This window comes from Etheostoma spectabile, chromosome 2 (assembly GCF_008692095.1).
Source record: "Etheostoma spectabile isolate EspeVRDwgs_2016 chromosome 2, UIUC_Espe_1.0, whole genome shotgun sequence".
Classification (NCBI taxonomy): Eukaryota; Metazoa; Chordata; class Actinopteri; order Perciformes; family Percidae; genus Etheostoma; species Etheostoma spectabile.
In genome coordinates this window covers 15716960-15731226 of record NC_045734.1, presented here as the reverse complement: position 1 = coordinate 15731226, position 14267 = coordinate 15716960, and the positions used below count along the sequence as shown (strand labels likewise).

Sequence of the window (14267 nt, the reverse complement as noted above, 5' to 3'; positions counted from 1 at the left end):
CTTGCAATATTTAGAGCCAAAACTACCTACTTTTTTTTTTGAGTAAACTCACAGGTCCTTCCTTCATTTAAGTCCAGTCTGGAGAACTTTTTAGTTTTTACGAATCAAGCTGTTTTAGTGTACTGTACTAACTAAGTTCTAATACTAAATCACTTCACTACACAGTGTGATAACTGAAAAAAGAATCTTGCTAACCTTTTATATATCACTCTGTAACATCAGTCAACTCATACAATGGTGGATCAAGTAAAGACAACGCAAGCTAATCAAATGGGCTGTTGGAATCATGTTAGTGGTGATTCTGTCTTTGCTGGTCTACCCTTTTATCATTTTTATTTTTTTTTATAGCCAAACTGATTTCATTTATATAACACTGTTGATGATACCAGGCCCTTTTATTATTGTGAAAGCAATACATTGATAAGAGACATTTAAGTAATGTGCAACTATCTGTGTAAATAACTAAGTTACATCTGAATAATTACTGGCGACTAATAATAGTATTGAAAGTAATACTAAGCCTGCTGGTGATGAACGTCACATGGTTTTCCTGCACCTTATCATGGCCTTATTACAGAACCACCTGCTGTAATTTTCCACTGGCTAATGACAACTCTAATTATGAAGGAGAAGGGATGTTTAAGGGGATATATATTTTTTGACCCACCTCCCTCTATAATATTAAGGTGTTCTTAGGAAGAACATGAAAATGACACAAATTCTTTTGTTAGGCTGAAGACAAAGCAGAGGACAATACACCTATCGTAGCTATGGATACCTCCAAATCCTCATCTCCAATGGAGGGCCCCACACATCCCTCTAGAGGTCTGAAAAGGACCAGGCCCCTGGTCCCAGAGATTTGCTTTTCTTTCCGGGAGCAGAACTACCCCCCAACTCCCACAAACCCTCTGCTGCAGGAAGATGGCACCTCCCCTCTGCTCTACTGCCAGGGCTGTTGCTTGCAAGTTCATGCAAGTATGTATACACAAGTGTGTGGGTGTGGGTGTGTGGGTGGTAAATTCTAAGATTGATACTGGTGTTTTACGTATAGTTTATAAACTTTCAAGCATCTATTTGCCTACCTCACAAAGCCACATTGGACGTTTCTGCATTTTGAGCTTTTTTGTCATTGTGAGAGGGTCAGTGGGTTTGAGTACTGACTCAGTGTTCCACCCCCTCTCTGTTTCCCTTTCTCCCCCTCTCTCTGTGGTTTGGAGTATTTTATTTCCCTCGTCAGCCGAATGAGGGTGAATCCTTGTTTTCACCACACATACTTCCTGGCCAAAAGCCCCAAGCCAGTGCAACAAGGCCTCTCACACACACTTTTAAAAATCCCTGGAGCCTTCCTGTTCCCCTGGACACACACTGTACATTATCTCAATCCCCCATTCACACACATTCACAGCCAGTCCAGTCTATCCCAATGCAAACACATTTGTTTTCTATACACACACACACACACACACACACTTTGAAAGTCTCACACTGTCATAAATCCTCAGCTTTAAAATTACATTGCTTTTCTCAGTCAGATACATCATACTTTTCTGCCAGTAGTGTTGCTTCCACCTCAGTTTTTAAGGTACAGTAGGGTGGGAGTAGGAGCTGAGGTGTATGTCATTTGACACTGATGAAAAAGCCACAAGTTTGGTTTTGAGTACCAACAATAAGTGCCGGTTGATGCTGCTTTCCCCGTGCTGTTATTCGAACTTGAAAGAAGAAAGAGAAGTGAGCTTAAATGTTATGTTTGGTGATTGATAGTAGGGGGGGAAAGAACTGAGACATACACACACATACCAACTTGAAGTGTTTTTTACAAATAACAATTCCCCCCCAGCTTGTCTGTTTAAAACATCTAGGAATAAATTTTAACCAGCTATTAGCTTTGAAAAGAATCCAATTTGTCTTACTTTTAAATTCAAACCGTTTTTTCTGTTGGAGGCCACCAGCATTTTTATTTTTATGAAACATTTCTGTTATTCTGCCACACCAAGGACATAGACCTAACAAAACAACAATATTTACTCAAAGCACTGGTTCATGCTACTGTGTATGTCATCTGGGTTACAAAGGGCTAGCTGCATGAGTGTCTGAAACAAAAGCTGGCTGTCACACAGAGTGCTATTTGATACACAGATGAATTTTCAAACACGCATAGATCAACCCCTTGCTCCTGTGTTGTCTGCATTTCTTGCTCAACCACAACTGTTCTCTTACACGCACATAGACACACATACCACAGAGCTCTCCTTTTCCGCTTACTCTGCAATACTGTGAATTTCTGCATTAACAACACCATCTTTTCATTTAAAATCTGTGGTAACGATGTGGACGTAGCATTTTATTCTGTTCTTTGTAACCGATTATAGACTTACCATTTGCTGTCACGTCCGCTATTTTCTGTGAATGGTTTGTTGAAACCATTCCCCCAGTTTAGAGAAAAGTGGTTTAGCAGTACCTGAGTGAGTGTGAAGATTTACATTTTTACATAGTTGCATCTTTGCCCCTAATTTTTGGTAATCACTTCCTCCTTTAGGTTGCTACGGTGTTGCCACAGATGATGTCAGCGAACAGTGGTCGTGTGATCGCTGTACGGAAGGATGCTTTACAGCAGTAAGACGATTTCTATTCTTGCATGATGTCACTTTTCCTTTAGTCTGGCATTGCCAGACCTATCTCCACAGCGCTTTATCAGCACTTTAGTAAAGTCCGGCTACAATGCTTATCTGTTCTGGGATAAGGGGAAAATCGCTCTGGCTCATTTTGTATTTCTTTCAAACAGTCACAATCGTCCTGGGCGGTGCTAAGCCAGAGCAACAATTTGCCCTTTCAAAACTAGATAGCAGAGATAGGGGGATAGTGGAAGGGGAGGGACAGATGCCAGGCTTTATCCCAACACTGTACATCCAGTAAGACTGACAACTTTTTTTTGACAATGGTGCTTTAGATGGAGTGTAATTAAATGCACATTACTTGTACATTGACTGTTTTTATGTAGTGCTTTTCAACAACTACTCAAAGTCTTTGAGTAGTCATTGAAACTGTACTATGAAAATTTGTAGTACAGAAACCATGCACACACATTCATACACTGTGGCCAAGGTTGCTGTATATGTTTATCAGATAATCACTCACACACATTTACACTCTGATGGGGCAGCATCGGGGGCAACTCAGGGTTCAGTCTACAGTTGACATGAGACTGCAGGGCCAGGGATCGAACCACCAACCTTACGATTAGCAGGTGACGGCTCTGCCACTGAGAACAGCCGCCCGTTGTAGGTGCAGGACTATTGTAAAACGGCACTGATAAAAAGAGCTCCTGCACAATGACTCTGAACTACAAATTTGTTTAGAAGGACAATGTGTTTATCCTAATTGAAGATCCAATTGAAAATCTCGACCTTTTTTAATAAATGTGTGGTTTGGAGTCACCAATGACAATCTTAACAAATGTAAGCATGGGTAAGGATATTGGTGAGTGGAAGAAAATATATTCTTTCACTCATACTCACTTGTCTTTGTTTTCTCAGAATTGCTGTCTTTGTAACCTCAGAGGTGGAGCTCTGAAGAAAACCCAAAACGACAAGTAAGACAGGCTTTTGTTCTGTGATTAACTATGCATACTCATCTCTGATCTCCAGAGCTCAGACAAATAAATTGTCTGTGCGTCTTAATCATCGTGTGTGTGTGTGTGTGTGTGTGTGTGTGTGTGTGTGTGTGTGTGTGTGTGTGTGGTGTGTGTGTGGTGTGTGTGTGTGTGTGTGTGTGTGTGTGTGTGTGTGTGTGTGTGTGTGTGTGTGTGTGTGTGTGTGTGTGTGTGTGTGTGTGTGTGTGTGTGTGTGTGTGTGTGTGTGTGTGTGTGTGTGTGTGTGTGTGTGTGTGTGTGTGTGTGTGTGTGTGTGTGTGTGTGTGTGTGTGTGTGTGTTGTGTGTGTGTGTGTGTGTGTGTGTGTGTGTGTGTGTGTGTGTGTGTGTGTGTGTGTGTGTGTGTGTGTGGTGTGGGTGTGTGTGTGTGTGTGTGTGTGTGTGTGTGTGTGTGTGTGTGTGTGTGTGTAGATGGGCCCACGTGATGTGTGCAGTAGCACTGCCAGAGGCAAGTTTTAGCGATGAAGCCAAGAGAAGTCTCATCGACACCAGTAGGATCCCAATGCAGCGATATAAACTGGTGAGTACACACACAGTGGTGGAATTCCCCAGATCCTTGAGGACTGGCTAGGTCTAATTAATGAAGTGTTCACAGTTGTAATTAACAATGTGAGACGAACATGCCCGCAATCAAAGCTAGATAATTAACCACTGGTGGGGGGGGGGGATGTTTGTGTATGTAGGACTTTATGTGTGTGGGTGTTTGTCTCTGCGTGCGTGCGTGCGTTTAATAAGGGAGCTGGAGTATGTCTCAGCAGACCTGACAAGTTGCCACTATAGTTAGCACTCTGCTGCAGGCACTATGATAGCTCAGCTGAAAGTGCAGTGTTGTTACATCCTAATGCAAGATGGATGCAATAAGGATTGCAAATGAAAACCTTTTAAACATGCCTATATGATTGCTCAGGGCACAGATTGGGACTCCCAAAAACACAATTTGCATTAGTATCAGATTACTATCCAAAGCTTGAAATAAAAGAGTGACATTAAAACACAGATAATATAAAGTATTTGTTGTATTTGATCATCAAGGTATTGTAAATACAATCTCAATTGCCAGCATATTAGGTCCACCTAACCTCCTAGTTAAAACTGTTTTAGAGAGGTGTTGATTCAACTTCATGGTCATTTTGGAGGATATAATTTGTGGTGCTTTTCAACTACATTACATACTGAAAGGTCTTTCTAGTATTCAGTCAACCCTCATTGACAAGGGGCGCCGTGATGGCCTAGGGGTAAAACCTTGAACCCCAACCTACCCGGTTCGTGTTTGGTATCTTTGTTGCATGTTGTTCCTTCCTTTCGTATTCTCATTTCCTGTTATCGCTCTACTGTCAACTATCAAATAAAGGAATAAAAAAAAAGAGCAACACTTATTGATAAAAAATTGAGTGGACAGTAATTCTTACCAATATTAGAAACCCCTCGAAGTATAAAGCAATACTATCAAGTTGAATTTAGTAAGGTGTCCCTCATAAACTGGCAACTGAGTTTATAGTAGCTTCAACGTTGTACTACCAATGTCATACTCTACCGTAATGGAACCATCCAATCGTGGTTCCTACATGAGTGCCTTCATGATAATAGTTTAAAGGATACTACTGCACAGACACTGAATGGGACACTAACTTTGTAGACACAGGGACATTACCCACAGCACAGGGTATTATAGGGTTCATATTGGCTCAGACTCCATTGAAATTAAGCCCATTTAGATATGAAAGCACAGCCCACAAACTGTCAGCATTCATATCCACGAATGAAAATCTGAACAAAATAAGAATTGTAGTCCAGCCAGGACAGGACTCTCATAAAAAGCTTGTGACATTAGCCTGATGATGACCAAAATGTTTCACATCTTGTAATGATCCCAATCCACTTTTTGAGGAAACTGCACTTCCTTCCTTTAGCAGTTAGGTTTGTCACAGTGCCAATCTTAGTTTGCCACCACACATTATTACACTATTTCTCGCATTGCATCTGAAAACACTTGCTTTGATAAATAACTATATTTCGTCCCTTCGGAAGAGGTATCTGATCTTAAGATATTGCTAAGATGGCAAACTTCCTGATGACCGAAAATCTTCACTTTCTGTTGCCAATTTTTTAACTAATTAACATGCTGATGCAAGCACTTTTTGGATGAAAGCCTGCTTCGATTGATGCTAAAACAGATGGGCCTCTTTTAAACAACCTCTTTGAGTTCTAAATGTAGGTAAAACTATGTCTAAAAAAATAAATACAGAATGCTTGAATTAATAAGCCTTTTCACATACTGTAGTATGAATTTTCTTTAATATTTTTTTTTAACACAGATTTGATCTTAATTAATATTTAAATTGAGTCATATTATGGATGGTATACCGTTCTTTTTTGTTCACGTCATCATTTGTGTGTTTGTTCCGTGAGCCACGTGTTTTGTATTGGACCCAATGCCCCCTCAGCAGGCCAATACATTTATAATTTACCATCACACACACAGGCGCACACACATACACATTCATTATTTACTGTGGGAATGTTCTTAACGCATGGATCAACACAGGAACCCAAATACAACCTAGAGGAGGCACAGGCATGGGGAAAAAGTTGGTTAGGTTCACACACATAAATATGTCAATGTGGTTTTATGTTTGTTGTAATATCAGAGTTCTTTCCCACCAATAATTTTACATAAATACTCATTTACACACACACACACACATACACATACACACGGTGTTTTGCATGCCAGTCAGAATGAATCTTGTCATGCTGGCCTCAATAGGTGGACGAGACAGTCAGGCCAGTTCATCTGCTGTCCATAATGGAGAAGATATGGAAAAAGGCTGTATTAAATGTAGGCCAAGTTAGTCACAAAGAAAAGCACTAAGTAAAAGTCTCTCAGTTCAGAAATAGAGGATCTGTGAAGCAATAGATGCTTCAGTAATAAAAAATGGGATAAAGGTACCCATTTTAAATTTAAGTAATGCCTTTTAGGTTCAAAGAGGATTCTCTCAGTATACAATACCTCCAGATCCTCAACTGATATCTCAATTAAGTAGGCTAAGCTGGTAATTGTAAAGGCAAAGCCAGCCAGCCCCATCATAGAGGTTAAATCAAATTAATGCTGCCTAGGTAAAGTAATTAGATCAGTTATTGATTTTTGAAAGAAATGAACATAGGACACTTATTTCACAGGCTTATCCGATAAGCACAGAGAATTTAAGAAAAGTTTTGTATTGGCAAAGCATCACCTTCTTATCCACCTATGAAATGCTGTGCTCTCCTTCCTGGGGCAATTCATATTTTCCATTGTGTGTACCAGAGAGGTCCTTTTTTAAAATCATTTTATCTCCATACTCCCACACATGCCGTTCTTCCATGGATATGATAAGATGGTGGTACAGTTTACATGTCATCACTCTTATTATAGCCTAGACTTCATATTTACAAACCAGGTAATTCCCGCTTGTGCTCACTTAACGCTGAGGCATATACTCTAAGGAGTTTGTCTATACATAGGCATATTATCTGCCAGTATGTATGGATATTTCAGTATGGCTTCCCAGAAATTAGATTAATGAATAAATTGCCCTCAAAGAGATGTGAAAAGCACCACAAGAGCGAGGAAGGCAGGGAAGCGAAATGAAAAAGTTAGCGTAGATGGATGTTTTATGAGGAGGAGAGTGGAGTGAGATGGGAGGGATGCAATGGGGTGAAAGAGGAATGGGGAGCAAGTAGGGTTATATTAGGAGGATGTCGTCATTCTTTCCCTTTAGTTGGAGAGCGGAGGATTTGTGGGAGAGCAGGAGAGGGAAGATGACACAGTAGAGGAAATAGACTTGATGGGCTGTTTGGTGCAGAAAACCGAGGCATCTTCTTAAAAATTTAGGTGCGAGTGTGTTTGTGCATGGATGCATGGCAGTGTTTGTGCGTAGGGTGTGTATGTGTATTATGCATTTCATTGTGCAGTTGTGTACCCTTCACAGGCCTCAAATGGGGAAAAAGAAATACAACAACATGGAAGTTGCAGCAGTGGTAGAAATTTTAAATAATTTCATCTGATTGGTCTTATTTGAGCGTTTCCTTGTATTGTAGCGTTGAAATAACATGTTTCTGTTGACTGTTACAACTGGGGTCTCTCTCTTACCGCAATTTATTCTCTCGTATCTATGTTTTGTTTACACCACCGTATCCTATAACAGTGCATTGAACAGATTTTACAGATATGTTTGTTTGGAGCACATATTTATTTTAAATGAAGGTAAGAGGTTCATGGCACAACTGAGCAATGATTCACTTAGAGGCCTGTTGTCTTTAATTTGTTGCTGTTTTTCTTGAACCTGTATTCAAAGTCTCAAGCGGAAAGACAGATTTAAAAAAAAAAATTTTCCAACCCGAATAAGCTCAAGTTTTCTCCAATGTAACAAAGGCACTCAAAGACATTGGTTTAATGTAGTTGGCAATAGTAAGTGACGGGACAGATTGGAAGGAAGGAGAAGATGGACAGGTCTCATGCTCACTTTATGAGTGTTGAGTTTTGTTGAGCTAAATTTGACTTCCTCAACCTGTCCTAAATGTCTGTCAACAACAATGCTGTGTCCAACTTGTTAATATATTCTACATACCTGCATTTTACACACTAGACACTTCACTGTATATAATGTATAATGTATTATTCACCATTTACATATAAACTCAAGTTACTCATTTTATCAAAACTTTAATTGGAATTGTCCAACAAGGACTGCCTGTTTTCCTAGTTTGTTATCCATCATATTGTGTAGAAAATGTCCTCTGACCAGGTTGCTGGTAGGGGACTGGCAAGATGTAAACCTAAGGGCGAGGCGGGTAATATCTTACTGTATATTTTTCTCATAGTCCACAATGAAAAGACCAAAACCAACAATTCATTGATCACATTAACAGGAACAACTAAGATATTGCTATCCTCTGTGCCATAAGCCTTCATTGTTGAAACTATTAAGTAACGCTTAAGTAATTCACAATGTTAAACTGAGTGACATGTTTTTCATTAAATGGAACATGGGCACTGTAGTTTGTTTTATTTAATCCCCCGTACCTGCCCTGCTGCTGTAAAATATTCACAGCTAGAAATAGTCCCCAACAAATGCACTATTTACTCCTGTTTGTGTAACGTAAGTTGTAAAATACAGTGCCCAGCTGTTTAACAAAATCATTTTGCTTTTTTTTTTTTTTAAATAAACTATATATTCATGACCTGTTTGTATTGACTTAGGGCCGAGTGCTTGTTTGACCTTAAAAAAAAATAGAGAATTAAAGCCAGCCCTGTCCTTTTTCAAGAATTTGGATGCACCTGGCTTTCACCAGGCAGTGTTTCGTGTTGACAGTTTGCTCTGGTCTGTGTTTACAGAAGTGCATCTATTGTCGTAAGCGCTGTTCGGGGAAGCGACAGGCAGGTGCATGTATCCAGTGCTCATGTGGCCGGTGTCCCACCTCCTTTCATGTGACCTGTGCCCATGCTGCCGGGGTAATCATGGAGCCTGATGATTGGCCATATGTCGTGTCAATCACCTGCCATAGACATCAATCACGGAGTTCATCCGCTGTAAGTTATAGGACAGGTGGTCCCTAGAGCTGCTATGAAGCAGGTTTTGCTCAGTAAGAATGGACATGGCAATGATTGCTCTGAGACAACTACCAAACCTTTTATGTGTTCCATAAAAGATTATTAAACAGGGATAATTGGTTCTAGTGTAGACACCTGGTGATTGTTGTCACTCCCATGCAGTGAAGTAGAAGTGGGCATGTGAATGTTGGTCACATTTTTCCAAATAAATGTAAATAGAGTTAAAGGTCCAGTGGTTGCTTAGTGTAGTAATATTAATGGAATTTATTTAGAAAAGATATAATCTAAAATGTATTACTTCATTGTTCATGCTTGGAATTCAGGAAAACTGACTTAAAAATCTTTCAAAATTATCTGCTTTAAACAAAACTCATTTTCTCACTTACCGTTTGGTGGTATCTAGCCATGCAAATAGTGGCTATTTCGTCAGTAGAAAGAAGTTGTAAGGACAACTGTCCACATGGAGCTCTGCGTAACCTGTTTCTGCAAAGACATGTTGCTGTTGAGATTTCTTTGATGCCATTTTTCAAAGCTGTATTGGGTTGGTGACACATGGGCAAATAAAACCCAAACTATCTGCATGGCTAGATGCCACATGATAGAAGTAAAACACATGTTTTAAGTGATACTGTATTGACTGTTGGACATTAGTCTAATTGCTGCTCTCTGTCTATACCAGAAGCAGCGAGCGTGCCAAGCATCCATCTCACTGGGCCAGACGGTGATCTCAAAACACAAGAACCTGCGCTACTACAGCTCGAAGGTCACCCAGATCACCTCCCAGATGTTCTACGAGGTCATGTTTGATGACGGCTCCTTCTCAAACGATACCTACCCCGAGGATATAGTGGTGAGAATATGTTTAATTAGAGACATGCTCGAGAGGTCAGCTCCCAGTTGTACGAGGTCACATCAGATATTAAAACCTGCTCATTTTAAAGAGCCTACTTTTTTTTTTTTCTTCTTCAAGGATTGTTGGTGCTCAAAAGGGGATTGCATGAGGGATTACATATAAACTAATTCAAATATCTTGTGCACCTGCAAAACCTATGTGATCCAAGAGTCTATTTTGAATTGTGTCCCCCACAATAAACCTTTCTCTAATTTAAAATGAAACAACATGGATTTCTGAAAAGGCCATGGCCATCAGGGGATTGCTGGATTGTCATGGCGGTGTGCCTTACAGAAGTGTATCTATTGTCGTAAGTGCTGTTCGGGGAAGCGACAGGCAGGTGCATGTATCATGTGGATGCGCCAACAGTGTTGTTATTACTTAGAATTCTTCATGGGTGCGGCAGAAACTATGCACTATAGCTTCAACTACCCAAAACTAAAAACAGATCTTTTCAACATTAAACCATTCACTTTGACTTTTCATTTTGACACACACTCTTGCACAGACCAACCATGATTCTCTTGTATCTTTAGAGCAGAGATTGTATGAACTTGGGTCCTCCTGAAGTGGGGGAAGCTGTTCAAGTGAAGTGGCCCGATGGGCTGTTCTACGGTGCCAAATACCTGGGATCCAATGTATCCTACATGTATCAGGTACAGACACACGCATGTACTGCTATAAAGATGTACACAATCGTGACAAATGGTAAATATATCAAAGAGAGAGACAGACATTTCACAGATTAAATCACCTTTCTGTGAATTTTAAATTGTTAAATTGTATGCTCAGTTGTCGGTCAAAGCAAGACAGCAGTAAACTTCTTGAACTCCCTTAACATCACAATCATCATGACTCGTCTGACGTTGTCAGGGTCCCAAGGTCCATGTGTGGAGAGAGAGAGAAAAAGAAAGAGGACACTGACACAGATTGAGGGAGGTGTTGAAGTCATGGCGAGGACGAGTGGAGATGAAATGGAAGATGATAGGTTGATGAAAAGGTAGATAGGATAGGAAGCAAAAGCTATGCAGACACAGAGTGGAAGCAGATGGGCAGAGAAAAGAGAGATGGAGAGAGCGAAAAGGAGGATGAGAAGAAGGTGACAATCTGCATTATTCAAACTTACTGAAATATTCACCAAGCCAAGTCATGCGGCTTCCACTTAAAAGCTTAATTTAGTTGAGCTGGGCGTCAACCATTAGTTATGCACAAATGCACCTGTGACGCACACACTCAGTTTAAGGTGGGTCAGATTTTTAGAAAAAAAGCTGAAAAAGGAACTTTCCATTGTTAAGGTGTGTTTAGGTATGAAATAGTTCCAGGCTGGGTCATTTACTTCAAGATTTACTTCTACACAGTGATCTCCACAAACTTGAATTTCTTGATCAGAAAATATTTTGAGAGCAGAGGTAAATAATACTTTATTCATCCCACAGTGGGGAAATTCCCTTATTAAAGCAGCAGCGGTTTTCTACAGTAAAAGCAAAAAAGAAAAGTAAAACACACAAACAAACAGGCAAACAGACTATAGAGTAAAGTGGCATCAAATAAAGGGATTGTAAAGTGCTGTTGCCATAGTACAAAAAACAATATTGCATTGTAAGTAAGTGACGTTAAAATTAAATTGAATATGTAATTAAAATAATAACATGAAACAAACATGGTAACATGAAAAGGCGTATTTTTATTAATCACACTGCATAGTCAGATCTGTTTGTTTCATCATTTACGCCAAAAAATACTGATTTGTTGAGAGAAAGCTGTTTCTTTGTAATTTATGATGACATCAATTCTGGTTTCAAGATTACTTTCTTTGACGATAGATACCGGCTGATACGTACTTTTATAATAGACAATGTTGTATTTGAACTATCACCACAAAGATCACTGCATTACCTTTGACTGATATTCATTTCTGGCATATTTTAGGAGATTGACTGCAAATATACAGATTCAATTTAGGAGTTTGAAAAGTACCAAGTTGAAATTCTACCCTTATGTTTGTGTGTATATGAGTGAAAAAGAGGCACTTTGGATAAATCCAGTCCATTCATTTGAAACGTCAACTAACTGCTAAATATTTTCATGTCATCTCAGGTGGAGTTTGAGGATGGGTCTCAGGTGCTGGCAAAACGAGAAGATGTCTATACTTTAGATGAAGACCTGCCTATAAAGGTGAAACGTAGACTTGTAAGTATTAGACTTAATGGGCAACACATAAACTGTTAACCATAAGATTGATAGTTAAATGACATGAAAGTTGAAAAATGAGGCTTGGCATCTGAAAAGTTTTCTTGTTTACTCATTTTTTCATGTCTTGTTTTTCCAGTCCACGGCCTCAAGCATGCGTTTCCAGGACGCCTTCTTCACCTCGCAGGGGGAGAGGAAACGGCAGAGAACACCCAATTCACGCTTCCAGAAAGACTATGTGGCCCTGCCAGGCCTCCGTGCAAATGCCAAAAGCACATGGGAGCAACGCAGCCCCAAAGGGAAATGAAGTCATGGTGAAGGATCAATGACAAATTAATGCACTGAATTACCAGTGGATGTAGAGGGAAGGCTGTATGTGTGTCTGTGAGTGCATGTGCAAGTATGCTTGTGAGTATGCTTGTGTGTTTTGGATCTGCTGTACCTCCATATCAACTGTTGCCTCACAACTTCCTTGTGAAACATTCAGAGGAATTGTGTGAGGGGAATGGTTGATTGGGTTAAATGGATGTTAACTTGCGTGTGCTTGTACATTATACATCAGTGATGGGTGATTGCGACAGGCTGGAGAAGAGTTGGACAGCTGGACTCTTATAGAATGGGTTAACAGAGCGTGTTATTGCCTCAGTTGCCTAGTGCTTTCACATCCGTCAGGGAAAATAAACGTGACTTACATTTGTCACATCACCCTTTTTTGAAATAAATGACAAACTTTTTTCTTTGTACATGAAAAATTCAAAGGTGAGATTTTTCTAAATGGCTTGTCTATGGTAGCTTTTTTGGGGTCTGTTATTTCCAGTTTTGATTTTGAATATTTATGCACTTTGCTTGTAGTATTTTCCTCATGTCTTACTGTTTCTCCCTGCATGTTAACAGTCTCCTAACTGCTCCTGCTGGAGTCTAATGACACTACAATGGCTTCTTCTCTGCATATTTTTTCCATCCATATGGACACAAACCTACTGAATTAAAAGAATTGACATGTTAACCCCTTCATAAGGTGAAACATTCAGAAAGGAAGCCATGCCTTTGTATTGGATTCTGTACAAAATTGTGAAATGCTACTGTTGCTCTGTTGAATGAAACACATTAAAATTATTTAAAATTTGTATTTATTTTTGGCTTGCTATAGTTAAAGTATTGCTAACTGCTGTAAGGAAAACAATAAAAAATTACATGTTTTTATTAAATTGTCAAGTTATTTCAAATAATTAAGTCAGTAAGAATGGAAAGGATGGTTTGACTATTGAATGTATTACATTTAGGTAATACATTTGATGGAAAAATTTAAATAACTGATTTTAACATTTTTATAGTAAGGGGGGGGGAGTATTGGATCCCCTGCTGATTTTGTACATTTGCCCACTAACAAAGAAAAGATCAGTCTAGAATTTTAATGGTAGATTTATTTGAACAGTGAGGGACAGAATAACACAAAACAGAACATCGTCATTGGGAAATATGTATTTGATCCCTCTGCAAAACATGACTCAGTACTTTGTGGCAATCACAGAGGTCAGATGTTTCTTGTAGTTGGCCACCAGGTTTGTACACATCTCAGGAGGGGTTTTGTCCCACTCCTCTTTGCAGATCTTCTCCAAGTCATTAAGGCTTTGAGGCTGACGTTTGGCAATTCGAATCTTCAGCTTCCTCCACAGATTTTCTATGGGATTAAGGTCTGGAGACTGGCTAGCCTTTGTTTCCTTGGCCATGTGTTTTGGGTCATTGTCATGCTGGAATACCCATCCACAACCCATTTTCAATGCCCTGGCTGAGGGAAGGAGGGTCTCATCCAAGATATGACGGTCCATTGGCCCCGTTTATTGTCCCTTTGATGTGGTGAAGTTGTCCTGCCCCCTTAGCAGAAAAACACCCCCAATGCATAATGCCACCTCCATGTTTGACGGTGGGGATGGTGTTCTTGGGG

The 14267-nt window shown here is 39.8% G+C and overlaps 1 protein-coding gene across 12 annotated transcripts in view; it reads left to right on the top strand.

The window, feature by feature from the left end:
- The window catches only part of kdm4c (lysine (K)-specific demethylase 4C), a 29486-nt gene extending 15958 nt beyond the window's left edge, over positions 1-13528 (top strand). For 2 of the 12 annotated variants that reach the window (XM_032499290.1, XM_032499267.1), the window contains exons 14-22: positions 732-975; positions 2537-2613; positions 3534-3589; positions 4059-4167; positions 9025-9219; positions 9920-10090; positions 10669-10788; positions 12230-12322; positions 12462-13524. In XM_032499290.1, coding sequence (XP_032355181.1) covers positions 732-975; positions 2537-2613; positions 3534-3589; positions 4059-4167; positions 9025-9219; positions 9920-10090; positions 10669-10788; positions 12230-12322; positions 12462-12629 — 1233 coding nt within the window. In that variant the 3' untranslated portion in view covers positions 12630-13524. Of the gene's footprint in view, positions 1-731; positions 976-2536; positions 2614-3533; positions 3590-4058; positions 4168-9024; positions 9220-9919; positions 10091-10668; positions 10789-12229; positions 12323-12461 lie in introns of all 12 variants that reach the window. The other 10 variants (XM_032499299.1, XM_032499279.1, XM_032499307.1 and 7 more) reach the window with 10 other exon arrangements.
- Positions 13529-14267: the final 739 nt, after the last annotated feature.